Source organism: Sinocyclocheilus rhinocerous, unplaced genomic scaffold (genome assembly GCF_001515625.1).
Source record: "Sinocyclocheilus rhinocerous isolate Xijiao unplaced genomic scaffold, SAMN03320098_v1.1 scaffold1266, whole genome shotgun sequence".
Lineage (NCBI taxonomy): Eukaryota > Metazoa > Chordata > Actinopteri > Cypriniformes > Cyprinidae > Sinocyclocheilus > Sinocyclocheilus rhinocerous.
Window position 1 is genome coordinate 241,366 of NW_015660496.1, and position 19,733 is coordinate 261,098.

Here is a 19,733-nt window from a genome sequence, read left to right on the forward strand (position 1 = left end):
CTATATATGTAAATATATGAATATATACAGACTTTTCAAGTTGGTGCTGTTGTGCCAGTTTAAGAATCATGGTGAAAGTGAATCTGTATTGGTGAAAATTTAGTTTCAAATGTAAATGTTGACTGTACAGTGTTTGTGTTTTTGCTGAGGAATAACGATAAAGCGTGCCAAACAATACCATTTGGCTGGTTTACAAGGCAACAGGATTGTTCAACATTTCCCAGCAACCTTTGTGGCAGCACAAGAATGCTAAAATACACAGATGTTGCAAAATTACACACCAGTTGTGCATCATTTGCTTTTTAATTTGTCGGGGTAAGTGCTGAAAATCCCTTCCATCTTTATCAAAAATCGGAGTCTCCACAAAGGATTGTCTTGTGATAAATTGAATTTGTCTGGACACATGATAATCTATTCATTGACAACCCAGTTTATTAGCACATAGTTCTGAGTAACCAGCAAGTGAACGTGGTTGTTTTGTTATACTTTTAGAAGAAGTACTTCTGATGAGTGAGCATTGCTACTTCCCTCTGATTACATAATGACTGTACTGTAGGTTTCGAATACATTGTAACCAGCAGACTGTTTTCTACATGGAAGGGCAGGAATGTGAGATTTCAATGGCTTTCTGTTTTTACCCTGCATACACTGTTTTACTCAAGGTGACTGAGCTCAGCATTTTAATATTTAATCTTAAACACACACACACACACACACACACACACACACATGCTGCTTACATACCCAGTGCCACTGCTCACCAGGCTAAGCGAATGAGCATTGTAATTCATCTAACCATGTCAAAGTGCTGATTTTATTTATGACTTTGCAAAAAACAATGTCAGAGTCAATGTATCTCTAGACCCTTGTTATTGGGGCATAAGGTAATACTGCTTTGCCCCAGTAAAATAGAACTGATAAACCCTTCCCGATTACCATAAACTAACCTGAGAATAATTTTCCCAGGTAATATTTCAACTATTATATCAGCTGATCAGAACTAGCAAAATTCACAAATTAATCACTCTTCTGATATAATCTTTCAGATGGGTTTGTAAAAAGGTCTAGAATTGTTCATGATTCAGTTTGACTCATTCAAACAGTTCACTCACTCTGAATCGCTTGTAGCGGTTTATCACACAGTAACGGGATAGTTTGTTCGAAAAATCAATTTATATTTCCATAACTAGAGCCCTGAACATGAAATGCGAAATAAAAATTAGATATTGTGGCCACAAATTAAGAATCAAGTCCCACATTTTATTAATGTTTTATTGACATTTTATTAGTTACATGGCCATGTTGTACTGTTGGGCCCTTTTCACATTTCTAGGGTTCACAGAAGTCGTCATATTTAGGTAAACTTCAATAGTGGTGAATGCAAACTACAACCTTTTTTTTTTTCTCTAATAGCAAAATTAAAAAAAAAATCCATTACAACACTTTTCCACATTTGACTCATTCAGACAGTTCACTCACTCTGAATCGCTTGTAGCGGTTTATCACACAGTAACGGGATAGTTTGTACGAAAAATCAATTTATATTTCCATAACTAGAGCCCTGAACATGAAATGCGAAATAAAAATTAGATATTGTGGCCACAAATTAAGAATCAAGTCCCACATTTTATTAATGTTTTATTGACATTTTATTAGTTACATGGCCATGTTGTACTGTTGGGCCCTTTTCACATTTCTAGGGTTCACAGAAGTCGTCATATTTAGGTAAACTTCAATAGTGGTGAATGCAAACTACAACCTTTTTTTTTTTTCTCTAATAGCAAAATTTTTAAAAAAATCCATTACAACACTTTTCCACAGAGGAAAAAATATCGAGAGATTGATTATGGTGCTAAGAAGAGAGAAATATGTCAAATTTGACGTCACTCTCCCTTGGCGGTTGTACTGGAAACACTCGCACAGCAACTAGTTTTATGAAATTTCATTCGAAGGTAATTTAACACAAAGTATAGTGTTACATTCTTTTTTTTTAAAATGAGAATTTAAAAAAAAGATTTATCATGTTAATAACTGTTTATTAACAGTTTGTGAAAAGTGTCAACTCATTCTCTCAGTTTAATTTAATTAAACTGTGGCTACAATTGAACTAAAATGAAGGAAGAAATTAAAATGTTGTGGGAATGAATTCTTAACTGCTGGCCACAATATCTTTTCTCTCTCTCGCTCTCTTCTGCATGTCATGTGCATGGAAAATATGGGGACAATTTTTTGATGAGGCTACCTGTTCCCCAGTAAACACTCCTGGATCAAGTAAACATGTCTGTATACATATCTCCGCCTAAAGCTTGCTATTTAACCTTATAGCAACTGCCTACTATCTATAATGCCTACAAAGAGGAGTGTAACATCAAACACAATCAGCTTGGATTGCTGTGCTGTTCAGGGGAAAATGAGCTCTGCTTAGCACGCGGCTTCTGGTTCCTCCTTCCTCTGTTTAATGGTCTAGAATGATTAAGTGTCAGGGTATAAAATTCTCTCTCTCCTAATGGCTGAGGGGAGAAGGAAGAGAGGAAGGGGGTTGGGCGGCACGAAAAAGACACATCTTCCCCCATAGAGACTCCATGCTGGGGCTGTCACCAGCTCACACACACACACGCAGAACCCCCACTCGTGCCTTTCCTCACCTCTCAAACATGCATTTGGCTGGGTCTGTTACAAAAGTGTGCTGCAGAGCTTGGATAGACAGCAGGCCAGGCCAGGATAGACTGTGCAATCTATATACACGGGGAGGGAGAGAGAGCAATAGAGGGGAAAGGGTAAGGAGGCAGACCCAGCCCTCTCGGTGGCCATTAAGCTAACTCGTGGATCAATACTGGTTGTAAGTATGACTGAGCTCAGGCTGAAAGCCTTCTGCACACCCGCATATAATGATAGCCTTAAAGAGCAGCTGCACAGATGGGCAGAGCATTGCCAGGCCATGAATCACAAAGGGAGTGAGAGAATAAGAGAGGAGTAGTAAAAACAATGGGAATCCCCCTTGGAGTTTTTCAGTTTTTTTTAACACTTTAACACTTGCCTTTCAAGGATTGAAATCGGTAGTAGAAAGAAGTCAGTTCATTTGGGTGAGACAATCAGTCATTTTCTTCACCGTGTAGTGCTGCAAAAGCGGCGTGACCTGGACCGCAGTCAACCGTTGACTTTCTGTAAGGATAACAGGCCTTTTTGTGGTCATGTGATATGGATTTACTAAGAAACCACACTTTTTTTTTTTTTTGTCAACTTCAGGATGCTGACTTTTGTTTGCATTTTTCTCTCTGTTTTTTCCCCCTCCCTTTCACAGTTGATCACTGTTCAAATCATCTTTATGGACACTTCCACCAAATAACATTGCAAAAATCGAACAATTCTGAGACAAAAAGTAAAGTAAATAAAAATATGTTATGAAACACTTCTGCCAGATAACAACCACATCAGAATATCACACAAATATATTTTTGTCAGTGCAGTTTGGCACACAGTAAAATGCTAAAATGCTCACTTTGTCTGTTTTGTGTGTTTTCCGTGATAGTTTTAACTCAAAAGTTGTCTTTAAAAGCTCAATGCAACAAATGTAGCAACAGATTGTTTCTTTGGTATTGTGACACATATCTGAGTGAAATGGATTATTGAAAAGAAAAAAAAAGTAGGGTGGGAAACAGAGTTCTATCCATTGGTTGTTGATTGGATGGAGACAGGTCTGAATGGGAGTTGCAGCTGATTGTAAGAAAGGGGCGGAGTTTAAACGACTGGAGTAAATTATTGGAGAACTGCTTCATATGTCACCAGAGTGAAGTCTGTCATTTTACCAGAAAATTGTGTTATGAAATTTTAATTAAAAATTACAAAATAAAAAAATAATTAAATGGAATAAAACACAGATAAATAATTCAAAATAAGATGCATTTCTAAAATAGAACTGAATAGGGTGAATTTCTGTTATATGCCGACTTCATATAATGTTTAAATTACATAAAACCTTTAATACATGTGCCAGATTTTATCTATACCAACTTTTTTAATACAAGGAAGGGGATTTTATTTTAAGAGCAGCGAAAGTGAAAGATCAAATGTCCTCGTGTGTAGAAAGGGACAGGAAAGCACGTCGAGTTTTGTGCCAAGGCACCAGTATAGAACACATAGTGCTGGCGTATCCAGGCACTGCAGCTGCGGCTGCACAAATATGCACTGTGTAGAGAGCCTTTAAATCAAGATGCAAGCAGGGCCTCTCATCTGTTGTGCATGAAAGCTAAGAAAAAGAGAGGAAGAATATGGGAGGAAGGGAGCGAGAGAGAGAGAGAGAGAGAGAAAGCCAAAGGAAGGAAGGAAACTTGTTCCCCAAGCACAGTAAGATGGAATGAGGAAACTGGATACCTTGCACAGAAAATTCCTCACACTGGACCGCTTCCGTTAAATCTGTAAACCAGAGATTTCTTCTTGATGACAAACTATAAGAGGCATATAAACCATATAGTGCAAGATATCAAGATAATTTTTCACTTTTAATTTTTTTTTTACAAAACTAAAAAAAAAGTTGAATATTTGTAAACATGTCAGTGTTGTGTGTATAAAATTAACATTCTTCAAATCTTCTTTTTTGTTCTACAAAAGTCAAACAGTTTTGGAACGACAAGAGAGTGAGTAAATTATGAAAGGATTTTCATTTTTGGGGTACTACCCCTTTAAATGTGTAACACCGCTGTATAATATTAGTTTATATAGTATTTTTCAGAAGGTGGTACAAAATACATTCTGTTCATTCTGATTTCACAAAGAGAACAAGTTTAACAGTGACTCTGAAAAACACTGAAGCAAGTGAGTTCATTCACCCATCCTGCCCCCACCCCCCTCAGCTTTAGAGAACATTCCTTTCATAAATCTGTATGCCTGTGTGTGTTTTTTTTTAAGAAACCCGAGAATTCGTGCTTGGTATGTGGAGGAGCTCATTATGGTGCCTGTGGAGGGCACTTGGGAACGTTCAGATATTTCCAGCATCATCTCTCGCAAAGCCTTTCTCATTCTAGCCTCTGTTGTCTTCTCATGCAGACACTCACACACAGTGGTACAAAAGTACCCTGTAATCAGTTCTGTGCATTCACACTTAAGTGAGACAGCCTCTCTTTTCTTTTAGAGAGTAGGTGAGAGTAGCACATTTGCAGTACCTATTTTTTGTGAGATTATTAAGATGTGTTTCTAATTTGTCCATGTGTTTTCCTTTCTATGTGGGAGGTTATGTACGTGTATATGTATGTGTAAAACTGTCTGAAGGCATTATCTTTTTTTGTCATGGCCGCTCTCTCCCTCTCTCAGAGCTCCTCCTTTCAAGCAAGATACGTTCCCCAGTCTTGTTCCCCCACTGCAGTCTGCTGCATTGTACAGCATCACCCACTTGTTATCCTGAAACCTCTTCCCCCCTGTGAAGAATAAAAAATTATTTCCCCTGTTCTACCACAACCTGATTGAGTTAAGCCTTTGAACATACATTTGTATTCATGGCCATGTTCCATGTTACTCAAAACAACACGTGTCTGATGCCCAGCCCCACAGTACAAATTTACAAAGTCAATGACTCTTGGGATATTGTTGGAATGGTGACCTGCCAGTCAGATCTCTACTACGGCACAAAATGGCCGTATCAATTGCATCATACATTTATTTGAAATACTTGTTTAAGTATTACTCGTTTAAGTGAACAAAGAACATATGCATCTATTCAGCACAACATTCACAAAAATGCAAAAAAGAAAGAACCATTTTTAAGGTATTACAGAGTGTTTTATTTTCTAAGCCAAGCCATTAAGTTAAAATGAACATTCCCCACTGATTCTCCCAACATGAAAAGTTCAAAATGCTTCATCCTCAAATCTCCGTATTACATGGTGACAGAAATGTGGTCTAAATTAGATTATATACTATTAAATGCTAATCCAATAAACCATTTCAGTATGGATCAGTCTCGCACACAAAAGATGATTCTGTTCATTCAATTCATTTTTACTATTGTTACTGTCTAGCATTTCTGTTCTGCCATCTCAATAATTAAAAATTCTGCTCATGTCTAATCATCATTTCTCTGGCTTACATATTCAACCAGGCCTGTAAGATCACTCTCTGCAATGACAGCAGGACATCGGCCACAAAGACTTCAAAGACCATTCGCTCTCTTTCTCTCTCGCTCTCTCATTCTTTCCCTCCCATTTCCGTTTAGGCTTTTACCCTCACTGTTTCATTCTTCGTTTATCGCACTCTTAGCTCTTGGGTGGTTGTATTTCATTTTGGTTAACCAGAAATTCCTTTGCCTGAGAGAACACAACAGGCATTTTTCACATTTATTTTCAGAAAGCCTGTGTTGTCAGACGATTGTTTCATTTGTTTGTTTGCATCAATATGGGATTCACATTTAAGGTTTGTTTCTCAGATTAAGTCGACAGCTCAGCCGACTCACTGTGGCACTTCTACCACGTCGCCAATCGGAGCTGGAGCCTGAAAGTCAGCAACCAAACTCAAGTCCTTTTTCAGTTCACAGTCACTTAGCTCTTGAGGGGGTTCTTTGTCCTTCACACCATTTACACATGCCTCAACCGGGGACTCAAGGACATCTGCAGTGGCTACGTCTGGTGCCTGCACATGGCATTCCCCGTTTACCTCAGGGGAAGCCGACACAGATTCCTCTGCTAAGCCAGCACTCTCGCAGTCTCCATTATTCAGCTTCAGATCTGTTACAGTCAAGGCAGGTTCCTCAAGGCAGAGCTCATTGGTTGAGGTTGATTCTAAGATGACGATTGCAGGAATGGACTCCTCTGCACTCTTTTGTTCTGCCACAGGTTCGGGTTGTGTTGGCTCTGGGGATGGCTCAGGATTTGCTTGTGTTAGTGTAACCTCAGGGGGTGCAGCAGTTTCAGATTCAGGCTCTGTGACTGGTGTGGGTTCCTCTGGGGAAGGCACAGCTATCTCGACCTCTGCTACACTCAATGCTTCGGAAACAGGTTCAGGCACTGGGGCAGACTCTGCGACTGGTTCTGGAGCTGCTGCCTTAGTAACAGTCTCTGATTCTGGCCTGACATCGTTGGTTTCTGTAATTTCAGTGGACAATTGACTGGTATTTGCAACCTCCTCAACCACTTTCTCTACCACCTCCTCTGTGACAGGTTCCACTGGTGAGGCTTCAAGTTTAGGCGACGAGACAGGCTCTTCTAGCACAGGTGCAGGTTCCTCGAGTGCAGCTGCAGAATCCTCAGCCTCTGGGGCAGTTGCATGCTCCTCAGGCACAGTTGCTGGTTTCTTAGATAGTGTTACAGGTTCCTCTGTTACTGGTGTCTCTGGTGCAGTGGCTGGTTCTTCTGTTACAGCCGTAGGTTTCTCTGTCACTGGTGCCTCTGGTAGAGCTGCTGGTTCCTGAGGTGCAGCTTCAGGTTCCTTTATCACTGGTTCCTCAGGTGCAGCTGCAGGTTCCTTTGTCACTGGTTCCTCAGGTGCAGCTGCAGTTTCCTTTGTCACTGGTTCCTCAGGTGCAGCTGCAGGTTCCTTTGTCACTGGTTCCTCAAATGCAGCTGAAGGGTCCTCTGGTGCTGATGCTTCTGGTGCATCTGCAGGTTCCTTGGGTGCAGATACCTCTGGTGCCGCTGCTGGTGTTTCTACTGCAGCTGCTGGTACCTCTGCTGCTGGTGCCTCTTGTGTAGCAGCTGGTGACTCTACTGCTGTTGCCTCTGATGCAGATGCTGGTACCTCTGCTGCTTGTGACTCTGGTACATGGTGCAGCTGCAGTTTCCTTTGTCACTGGTTCCTCAGGTGCAGCTGCAGGTTCCTTTGTCACTGGTTCCTCAGGTGCAGCTGCAGTTTCCTTTGTCACTGGTTCCTCAGGTGCAGCTGCAGGTTCCTTTGTCACTGGTTCCTCAAATGCAGCTGAAGGGTCCTCTGCTGCTGATGCTTCTGGTGCATCTGCAGGTTCCTTGGGTGCAGATACCTCTGGTGCCGCTGCTGGTGTTTCTACTGCAGCTGCTGGTACCTCTGCTGCTGGTGCCTCTTGTGTAGCAGCTGGTGACTCTACTGCTGTTGCCTCTGATGCAGATGCTGGTACCTCTGCTGCTTGTGACTCTGGTACATCTGCTGGTTTCTCTGGAGCACTTTCTGGTTCCTTAGATGCAGCAGTAGATGCCTCTTTTGTAGCCACTGGTTTTTCTGGAGCAGCATCATCCTTCTTCACCTCTGCTTGTGCTGCTGAAGGAGAGGTGGGCTTCTCAGCTGGTGCTTCAGACTCCACCACTGGCGCTGCTGCACTTACCGTAGCAGCCTCCTGCGGTGCAGCCTCCGACTCAGTCACAGGGGTCTCTGCCTTCTTCTCAGCTGGTTCAACTGCTGCCACAGCACTCTCCTCTTTCTTCTCTTTAGGGTCACTGACATCATATCCCTTCTTCCGTTTGCTTAGCTTGCCTCCCATGTTCTGTGGGAACAGAAGAACATCTTATGTAAGCTACAAACATCACTGCATTTCAATATATTTATATTTATGCATTTGTCAGATGCTTTTATCCAAAGCAAGATCCATTGCATTCCTTCATTATACATTTTTATCAGTTCATAAATTCCTTGGGAATCAAACACATGACTTTGACATTTCTAGTGCCATACTCAACTGTTTGAGCTACATGCCTGTGCAAAAAATTTGTCTAAAACTCCATTGGAAAATAACCAATATTCTTAGCACCTCATTATGGATATGAAATTGTACAAGGTAAAAGTGCTCACATAGCCCACCCTATTTCTCCATTTAAAGGGCATTCACTCAATCATTTCAACCCAATGCAATCTCTGCCAAGGACTTTGAATGCAATCCAACTTTGTTATGGAGGAGGACGTGGCTTAAGGACAAACGGTGACTGGATGGGAATGTCACTTAAGTTTTTGTAAACTTGTAAATATATCATTCAAGAACCCAGTCTTACAGTGTGAAGGCAGCAGGCACTGATTGTACATAATGGGGTAGAACGATTTGGAAGCGAAACATAGCACTTTTAACATGTGAATCATCAGAAAACTAGACAAAACCAACAAAACCAAGTCAACAGGTCTAGTTATGTCAAGTATTGAATTATGTCTGCATTTTTTTTATTCTATCAATCTGTATACAGTTTTACTAAAATAAATAAAAAAGTCGTATAAAACTCATTCACTTCTCTTAGAATTTTTTCATGGCTGGTTCTGGTTGGTAAAGCAGCTTGGTTTGGGGATGTGTAAAGATAAGTTTCAGGGGAAAGACTGATTAGATAACATGAACTGAATCACATTTGGTCACATCTGTCAATGCTAATGATGTTACTTAAATCATTATTTTTAAACTCTAATGAAAGGTTTTATTAGACAACTTTTCCTGTTACCGAAAACATTCTTGTAAATGGCAAGGAACCTAATTTGTTAATTGGAACTGGTTTCAGATACATATGGAATTATGGATGTGAGAGGTAGATTAAATGTTTTTTCTTGCCACTGATATGACACCATTTGCAACCTTTCAAAGACCTGCAGTTATTGCAGCTCAATTGGATACTATCCTTTAAGCTGCAGCATGGTGGGGTTACAATAGGAGCTGTCCATAGTGCTGCACTGGGGCAAACAAAGACCGGATACGCAGTCATGCCCCAGTCCAACCTGCAGATGAGTCCCACTGCTGAAATGTGCTGCCTATGTCAGCGCTCACTAAAGACAGTTTTTATTACAGCCTCTCACAGCGCTCTGTGCCAGTACACTTCACAGCCTCCATTATTCCTGCAAATCTTGCTTGACGAAGTTACTCATTAATATAATGATGTAAAGAAATTTGCTTAATGATATTCTGAAAGTTATGTCCTTGAAGACTAGTGAAATACCCAGAGCAAATATGGTAAACCAAGTAGCCTATCCCATGTCTGGCTGTAGGTTACAATATATAAGATGCATAAGAAAAAAATGTTGTGGAATGTGGTGGAAATATTTAATAAAAACACAAATATAATTTTGCATTTTAATATATTTACATATTTCCAGTGTACACGCACACAAAATGTAATATAGTTTTAAAGACACATACCCCCACCCCATCACCACCACCCAAGCCCCCCCACCCCACCCCTTTCATATCGACCGGCTCCTCCTTACGTTTTAATAAGAATTTAATAAGAGCAAATCAATGCTTCCTATTTCCTTAAAACCATGCTTTCAATAGAAAAGCACCAGTAAAGGGAACTCGAAATACAAAAGGGGTTAAATCTTTAACTGAGTAAGAGCTACCTGTAACCCACTGCTTCATTTTGAAATATAAAATAATAAAACAAAAGCTTCTATATATGACTTATTTTTACTTTTACTCACATTTTAACCTCCCAATCTTATAGGACACAAGTCACACGTTCCCGTAATAACATTAAGCTTAGAAAGATTATAAATGTGACATTTTTAAAGTGTCATTCAGACATTTCTAGGAAATCGACATTTTTTCACGTTTAGTTATTGAGTAACATAGATATGGGATGCTTATGTTGTACCTTTTTTAGTTTGTACGAGTGACATGAAAATTACGAGAACAAAGAACGGCTCGTGCTGTCTGCGTTCAACTATATCTCCAGCCCCAATAAAACGCTTTGTCTTGTAAGTGATTTTTTACCCGTTATTCAGAGTCACTGCTAACATTTTACTGACCTGCTTCTGTGAAAATCCGTGCGTAAGAGCGCGTTGAAGGTACTTTCCTTTCTCCTGTAGTAGTGAATGTGATTCAGTTCGAGCCAGTCCTACTCTCTCCCTGAGGTCCAATCTGCGACTGGGCGTTTTTTTCTCTTTTCACCCCTCCTGTTAAACCCACGGTTTGTGAGACATCTGTCGTTATCACAGCCTCTCCTGCCCACTGCCCACAATCCATATACCCTCCCCCTCCTTCTCCCTTCCCTTCCCCCTCACCTTGGGTGCATATTTTACTAGATTAGATGGGCTTTATAATGGGTTTTGGGAATAATGCCCCCTTTTCTTTCACTTTTTTGAAGTGATCTCTATAGCAACTGTATTCCTTTTGACTTGATGTTGGTGGATTTGCCTTTTTTTCCACCTGCCTGACTGGTTTTAGCGTGCATTTCTCTTTATGTGTGTGTGTAAGGACAGGGGTTAAAGCAATTCTCCACCCCCATGGCTGAAGGAGAGGAGAATGAAGTGAACTGTAAGCAGGGCCTTCGAATTCAGTAGCACAGTATTGTTTTTAACAGTGTAAAGTGTCCACGCACCAATCCAGTTTTAAGCAGATATTCTGTTGAAGGAAGAACAACTAAATGTAACCATAGCTTAAACACAAAGTGAAAGATATTTCATTCGTTCTTATCTTGGCCATGCTGAATGACTCAGATTCTTTGACTGTCTGCAAACCACCAGAATAATGTTTCTGAATCATATATGTGCCGCAGGTCAAGAAAGATGATTGAGTCATGAGGTCATTCCTAATATAACATTCCACTTAAAGTTGGGAATAATGCCCCCTTTTCTTTCACTTTTTTGAAGTGATCTCTATAGCAACTGTATTCCTTTTGACTTGATGTTGGTGGATTTGCCTTTTTTTCCACCTGCCTGACTGGTTTTAGCGTGCATTTCTCTTTATGTGTGTGTGTAAGGACAGGGGTTAAAGCAATTCTCCACCCCCATGGCTGAAGGAGAGGAGAATGAAGTGAACTGTAAGCAGGGCCTTCGAATTCAGTAGCACAGTATTGTTTTTAACAGTGTAAAGTGTCCACGCACCAATCCAGTTTTAAGCAGATATTCTGTTGAAGGAAGAACAACTAAATGTAACCATAGCTTAAACACAAAGTGAAAGATATTTCATTCGTTCTTATCTTGGCCATGCTGAATGACTCAGATTCTTTGACTGTCTGCAAACCACCAGAATAATGTTTCTGAATCATATATGTGCCGCAGGTCAAGAAAGATGATTGAGTCATGAGGTCATTCCTAATATAACATTCCACTTAAAGTGGTCTGACATGGCACCCTTGTGAAATTTGGCTACTTGCTGTTAATAGTACAAGCAGAGGTGCGATGAGATTTTACTAGGCCTGTTTCATGAGCTCTAGAAATATGTATAATAAATGCAAAACACACTCCACAACATTAACTCTTCTTTTTCACCTTTTATAATAGGCTTCAGATTCAAGAAGTACTCACCGTTCTAAACGATGGTTCTCTAATATGATAACTTCGTATCTTATGTGCCCCCCAGCCATTGAATATGTTGAATATGTCTTTACAAAGACAGGTATTCACTATTAACCTGTTGGGTTACTTTTGGCCTCTTATTTAATCAGACACAGAAATCTGAACATTTTAAATGGCTAAATACAGTAAGTAGTTGTAATAGACATTATTGTCTATTACTTACAAAGTGAGTTTTAACATTAACTTTCAACTTTTAACATGAACCTTTGAAGAGCAATCAAGTACATTAGATATCATTATTATGCAGGAAAAAAAAGAATATTGGATATGCTGTTGCGCACAAGTGTACAATAAAGGATGGTCTTATAAAAAACTCACCCTGGGGCAAAGCAGGCCAGCTGTGTGGATTATTATAAGTCAATCCTTATGTAGACAAGCCAATTACATATATATTTTCTTTCTTTTTTTTTTTCATCACAGGCTCATGATTAAATCACACTGAGGGAAGGAATGAACCAGCGCACCCTTTCATCACTGCTAGACACATGGAATGTGATGAAACATGGTCGTGAGAAACTAGTTTCCTCTCCGTAGTTCTGCATGTTTTACAGCACAGCTTGCATTTTTTGTTGTACTAAATGTCAAGATTAGAAATCAAACAACCTAACACAGGACTTTACCGTCAGATACTTGAAATATGAGAGCTTGTGGTCTCATGTGAAAAATGTAAATACATGTTTTATTTCTTGACAGTTTTAATGATCTACATTCATGTCTAAAAATTGTGCGTAATGTTTAGATTTCGGTCGCACAGCTGGTATGTTGGTAATTTGTTAAAATGCCCAGCTATCCTGGGCAGAGAGTTCAAGGTTACAGAGTTCCCAGACTCTGTGTGCTGAAAGGTTTATGATCTGTGAGCTTTATGCCCCAGAGAATGTTTAGCAAGCATATCATATGCGTTTAATCATATGTCTCATGTCAATAAAACAACAACAAAAACGTGGATGCAGCTTTCTTTGGGGGAGAAAAGAAGACAGCAGCCTCTAGTGTCTGAAGAATGATGGTGCAGCAGCTCTTTGCATTTTAGACAAAGCCTGTGAACAAGAGGATAAGAATATTGATGAAAGACAGAATGACAAGAATAACATTTAAAAGCTAGATAAAAAAAAAATCCTAAACTTGATGATCTGAGTTTAAAATAAGATTAACTGCAGTGATAAGAGGAGCTAAATTCAGGTTATTAGTTATAAGAATGGTTCATAAAAAAATGAAAATTAGCTGAAAAATGTACTCACCCTCAGGCCACCCGAGATGTAGATGATTTTGTTTTTTTCATCAGAATAGATTTAGAGAAATTCAGCATTACGTCACTTGCTCACAAGTGGATCCTCTGCAGTAAATGGGTGCAGTCAGAATGAGAGTGTGAAGTGAAAAGAAGTGTATTTGTAAGAAACAAATCTATCATTAGGATGTCTTAACTTTAAAGCGTCATTTCTGTCCATAATGCATAATAACGCTTTCTCCAGTGAAAAAGTCCATCCCCTGTTGTCCTCTCACATAAAAATCCACTGACATAATTGTTTCAAACTGTTTTCATTTGTAAATAGTGCTTAAACTGCACAAATTTACTCCTGATTCAGTCAAGATGCTTTTTCACAGTAGAAAACAATATTATGTATAGAGGACTCCTAGCCAGAAGCAATTGTGTTAAGTTGAATACATCTTAATAATGGACTACTTTCTAACAAACTAGCAGATTTTTGCTTCACATAATGCTAATTGATGGACTGGAGTTATGTGGATTACTTGTGGATTATTGTGATGTTTTACAAGCTGTGATGTTTGGACACTCATTCTGACGGCACCCATTCACTGCAGAGGATCCATTGGTGAGCAAGTGATTCAATTCTAAATGTCTCCAAATCTGTTCTGATGCAGAAACAAACTCATCTAAATCTTGGATGGCCTGAGGGTAAATGTTCGGCAGCAGTCATTTTTGGGTATCCTGTTCCTTTAACTAAAACTTCAAGGCGTACGTGAAGATAAAGTCATGATTCAATTATTAATTAAACTTCCATGTTTTCAATTGAGGACACCTCTTTTTCACTCCTCGTGTCAGTAAAAGAACATGTTTTTAGACAGCAGGGTGTTCATGGCAGGTCCCGTTACAGGCCTCTACAGTATCTATGAGTCAGGGTTTTAGCATGTTAATTCTCTCAGGAGACCCCCAGTCTTACCCCTCCACTCCTGCCAGTAAAGCACAGTTTCAGTTTGCCCGGCCATATGGAGCAGCCTGAGGGAATAGCCTCTAGACCAGGGGTCTCCAACCTTTTTGTGAGTGAGGGCTCCCTGAAGGGATAAAATAGTCTCAATGGCTACTTGTTTGATATACTCTCTCTCTCTCTCTCTCTATATATATATATATATATAAATTCCACAGAGGAGCTACATTTTAATTTAGGGCCCCATGAAATGCATTTTATTTTTCCCTAAATTCTGTGTTTTCCATTTCCTGTTGTCCTCTCACATAAAAATCCACTGACATAATTGTTTCAAACTGTTTTCATTTGTAAATAGTGCTTAAACTGCACAAATTTACTCCTGATTCAGTCAAGATGCTTTTTCACAGTAGAAAACAATATTATGTATAGAGGACTCCTAGCCAGAAGCAATTGTGTTAAGTTGAATACATCTTAATAATGGACTACTTTCTAACAAACTAGCAGATTTTTGCTTCACATAATGCTAATTGATGGACTGGAGTTATGTGGATTACTTGTGGATTATTGTGATGTTTTACAAGCTGTGATGTTTGGACACTCATTCTGACGGCACCCATTCACTGCAGAGGATCCATTGGTGAGCAAGTGACTACTCCACGCATTCACACAGACACACAGAACATGCAGACTTATTAGCGACATGCACTGACTGACACTTTAAAAGAAAAAGATGATAGAAACTCTTTTACAACTAAATTTATACATCTCTTTTATAACTAAATAACTAAAAAATATATAATAATTTACTTACTATTTGTACATAATACAATGCACTTTTTTCAAGTGTTTTTTACATAAAGTTCATAAAAAAAGAAAAATAAATAAATTATTGCAAGACTGACCTTAAAATCCTTTTGATCCTTCTACCAGCAGATGTCGTCGCTGCACTTTCCGATAAACTCTTTTCTCACTAGAAAATTTAACCTGGATTAACCTTATTTTAACTATTAAAACAGTTTTTGTTCTCCATTATGTTTTATTTGATTAAAAATATCTATTTACCTATGTATTATTTTATTTTTTTCCATGACTTGTTTAGGGTTACTGCTAAGCATTTTAAAAATACACAGATTTACAGCCTGAAAAAGCATTTAATTAAAAATAATTTAATTCAAGAGTAAAAACTGACTGACAGATTAAAACAGATTTTTTTTTTTTTATGAAATCTTAACATTTTATTTCATTTTGTTCGATATTCTGGTACTAAAAACTAATTGTTATTTATTGAGTTGTTAAATACTCATAATTTTCCCATTCCTTGAAATACTCGAAGACAAGAGATGAGTTAAGAGTAACGTTATAAGGTTACCACGCATAACTCAGTATATATTCCATAATACATTTGTAGACAGACCTTCCATGGCCGGTTCACCTGAAGCTGGGCGCCGTGGTGGGTCAGTTTCTTCTCCCTGCAGCCAGAGTTTGACCCGGTTTGACCAGAGCAAAGCAACCAAACAACTGACCTCAAATCAGCGCGCCAGTCACATGCACTGACATCAGCGCCCGGCGCGGCAAAGTCTGAAATGACATCATTCAAGCCAACGCGGATAGTGGTGCCTTTTCAAATGCCTGGTCATAATTACATCCAGCTGGGCAAAAACTATCATATGATTTCATGTCTTCTCCATGGTATTTTAGACAAACAAAATAAGATATATGAGTTCTGAGGAACATTTCCCGCTCTTTCACGGGTTTTTGTTAAGTTGTCTTTCTGTGCGATAATTTAAGACTCGTACTACGATAAAGGCGTTGTTCATGAATATTAATGTAGTCACTATGGCTCTTCTTTAAAACTTTCATATGTATAATTAATATTCATGACCCAACCTATGCGCCCGCTTCTAGCGTCTGCGTTAACTACAGTACGTATTTAATATTCATAAGATAGTCCTTCGCCGTAGTAGGATAGGCAATTCGCGAAGCGTCTCATGTGAGGTCCTCAGGCAGTCAGTGTGCGCCTCCCTTTGTGCCTCTACACTCAAGATGGCTCCCGTTTTAGAGAAGAAGCTACTGGGCGCAGCCGGGACAGGCGACACTATGGAAAACAGCAACGAGGATGATGAAGGACAAAACCTCTGGTACGCCCGCACCCTCAAAGTGTCCAGGAGTGCAGCGGATTTTGCAGGGAGTTAGTTTATTTGACAGTTGATGTGCTGCTTTGTCACCAGCCGGGTGCTGCCCAGTTCAGACGCCGGTCCCGGATGAGCCCAAACCACTTTACATAAACTTATAGCAAAGTCTGAGTCTGGCTAGATTAGACCGTTACAACGGGCGAAATAATGATGAAAGTCTTCGGAGGCGTTAGGAAACCGATTGTCTCGCTTTATATGCTCATGTCATGCTTACTGGTGTGGCTAGCATTTGTTAAAACTCGACGGTTTATGTTGAGTTCAAGTCGTTTCTGAAGAAGCTTTGCTTCGCTGATTTTCTATATGTACGAGTGGTGATTTCTTTTTATTATTATGATAAGTGTCAGGAAACTGACTCCTGATGTCTGTTTCTGATGGGATCTAACGGTTGACTGACATCAATCACTAGTGAGTAGTGATGACCGGTTCGCGAACGAATCGTTCAATTTAACCGGTTCTTCTTAGTGAACCGGTTGAACCAGTTCACCAAATCGGACTGAACCGTTTGAAACGGTTCGCGTCTCCAGGTAGCATTAATCCACAATTTACTTAAGTTATTTACTTTTTTAACGTGGCTGACACTCCCTCCGAGTCGAAATAAACCGAGAGGTTCCTTGTGGTAACGGCCTTTTCCGGATGTTTTGGTAGCATCATAGTACATAGTTACAGTTGTCTGCCGTCAGAACTAACCATCAAACTACTAACTACCGTATTAAACCTATGTTTGTTGATGTTATGGATGCCAATTGGTCGGTGCTCATTTGTTGTTTTGTCCTTCAGGTCTTCAATCCTCAGCGAAGTTTCCACACGCTCCAGCTCTAAATTGCCTTCTGGGAAAAATATACTGCTTTTTGGTATGTGCCTTTTTTGCTGAATTTGATTTTCAATCCAAATTCATGGCTTATTAAAAGTTTTGCTTACAAATGTCGACATGCATTCAAATGAAAACCTTAGGTTAATAACGTTGAACACAGTATAGGGATCTGATATTGAAGGTTAGTTAACAAACAAATGAAAATTCTGTCATTTAATCACCCTCATGTTGTTCCAAACACGTATGATTTTCTTTCTTCTGTGGAACAAAAATGAAGAATGCTGGTAAACAAACTGTTTTGCTTACCTTTTACTTGTATTGTATGGACAGAAAATATCAAAATATCTTCTGATGTGTTCTGCATAAGAAAGTAAGTCGTACAGGTTTGGGATGTTATGAGGGTGGGATCACAGAATTTTCATTTTTGGGTAAACTATCCTTTTAACTTTGTCCCAGTCATAAACTGAAATCATTTTCTTTGTCTAAACACTCTAATTACTACTTATATGTCATGTTTATTAAAAGTGATATGATTTCTGCTTATGTCTTAGGGGAGGATGGTTCAGGAAAGACAACACTCATGTCAAAACTTCAAGGAGCCGAGCACAATAAGAAAGGTAGAGGGCTGGAATACTTGTACCTGAATGTCCAGGATGAAGACAGAGATGGTAAGTGCGTTTATACTGGGTAAAAGTAGGTGATAAAAGTTTAAATGAATTTGTGAACTAGGTCTGTCATGATGATAAAACTTGTTGGGTGCCATAGCTGCGATTAACTATTTAATTCCCTGTTTTTTAAGTCTTTTTAAAGTTTTTTTATTCTCTTTTGGTCGGTGGAAAATGCAGTCTATTCAGTTTTTTTAATTTACAATTTACAAAACTTCCAGATTTGACTCGCTGCAGCGTTTGGATCCTGGATGGAGACCTGTACCACAAAGGCTTGCTGAAATTTGCAGTGACTGCTGAGTCGCTGAAGGACAGTCTAGCGGTGTTCGTGGTGGACATGTCACGGCCTTGGACCATCATGGAGTCATTGCAGAAGTGGACGAGTGTGCTGCGTGAACACGTGGACAAACTGAAGATCGCACCGGAGGAAATTAAAGAGATGGAGCAGAGTAGTAAGTGCTGTTTTGTATTTTTACTACTAGATTAACTATTTAATTCCCTGTTTTTTAAGTCTTTTTAAGTCTTTTTAAAGTTTTTTATTCTCTTTTGGTCGGTGGAAAATGCAGTCTATTCAGTTTTTTAAATTTACAATTTACAAAACTTCCAGATTTGACTCGCTGCAGCGTTTGGATCCTGGATGGAGACCTGTACCACAAAGGCTTGCTGAAATTTGCAGTGACTGCTGAGTCGCTGAAGGACAGTCTAGCGGTGTTCGTGGTGGACATGTCACGGCCTTGGACCATCATGGAGTCATTGCAGAAGTGGACGAGTGTGCTGCGTGAACACGTGGACAAACTGAAGATCGCACCGGAGGAAATTAAAGAGATGGAGCAGAGTAGTAAGTGCTGTTTTGTATTTTTACTACTAGGATGAAGTAGAACCAACGTCTTGGTCTTAGCTTGTGCAGGACATTCAGATTCAAGTGTGATTGTGAGTGATAGCATGTACATGAAGTCTACCTCCAACTGTCTTACTGCTAGACATCTTATTCCACTTTATTGTCCATAACATATCAACCCATGTCAGGCAGATGGGAACATGGATGTTGATACTATTTTTGTCAGTTTTCAAATATGCTTTTTCTTGTGAGAATTGTTTTGATCATATGTAAATGTTGAGATTCAGTAGCAGACAGTGGCACTGCTACATTTACATATTGACTTTGGGAAAAGAATTGGCATCAGACAGAGTAGAGTAAATAACAATATTGTGATGCAGTAGTAAATACACAAATTAATTCCTTGTAACACAGCAGTTGCAGAATTTGAGGTTTTTGGTGGTTGTTGTTGTTGTTGTTTTTTGATATGGTGAAGAATGATAATGTTTCAGTGCCTAAACATTAGGACAAAGTTTATTTCCATTGTGAATTCAGTGTAAGTGATGCTAGTTCAAAAGCCATGTGAATTAGCCTTGATCTAGGTATTCTTCTGCTTTTATTAACGGGGTCATATGATGTTGCTAAAAATAACATTATTTTGTGTATTTGGTGTAATGAAATGTGTTTATGCGGTTTAAGGTTAAAAAAAACATTATTTTCCACATACTGTACATTATTGTTTCTCCTCTATGCCCCGCCTTTCTGAAACGCGTCGATTTTTACAAAGCTCATCGGTCTGAAAAGCAAGGTGTGCTCAGATTGGCCAGCTATCCAGTGCGTTGTGATTGGACGAATACCTCAAGCGTG

At 39.3% G+C, this 19,733-nt stretch overlaps 2 protein-coding genes across 8 annotated transcripts in view; one reads left to right on the forward strand and one right to left on the reverse strand.

The window, feature by feature from the left end:
* Nucleotides 1–5,785: 5,785 nt before the first annotated feature.
* LOC107725037 (cell surface glycoprotein 1) lies at nt 5,786–10,860 on the reverse strand. 7 transcript variants are annotated; one of them, XM_016534177.1, is made up of 4 exons: nt 10,669–10,860; nt 7,862–8,437; nt 7,651–7,665; nt 5,786–7,413 (listed from the first exon to the last, which is right to left on the reverse strand). In XM_016534177.1, the coding sequence occupies exons 2-4, from the start codon at nt 8,432–8,434 to the stop codon at nt 6,439–6,441; spliced, it is 1,563 nt and encodes a 520-aa protein (XP_016389663.1). In that variant the 5' UTR covers nt 8,435–8,437; nt 10,669–10,860; the 3' UTR covers nt 5,786–6,438. The 7 variants fall into 7 exon arrangements, with proteins under 7 accessions (XP_016389663.1, XP_016389661.1, XP_016389659.1 ...); XM_016534175.1 differs by having other exon boundaries at nt 7,790–8,437; XM_016534173.1 differs by having other exon boundaries at nt 5,786–7,521; nt 7,790–8,437.
* A 5,300-nt stretch (nt 10,861–16,160) lies between these two features.
* LOC107725024 (cytoplasmic dynein 1 light intermediate chain 2-like) overlaps nt 16,161–19,733 on the forward strand; it is a 15,832-nt gene continuing 12,259 nt past the window's right edge. The window contains exons 1-4 of the mRNA XM_016534156.1: nt 16,161–16,519; nt 17,351–17,424; nt 17,936–18,052; nt 18,271–18,501. Coding sequence (XP_016389642.1) covers nt 16,425–16,519; nt 17,351–17,424; nt 17,936–18,052; nt 18,271–18,501 — 517 coding nt within the window. The 5' untranslated portion in view covers nt 16,161–16,424. The remainder of the gene's footprint in view (nt 16,520–17,350; nt 17,425–17,935; nt 18,053–18,270; nt 18,502–19,733) is intronic.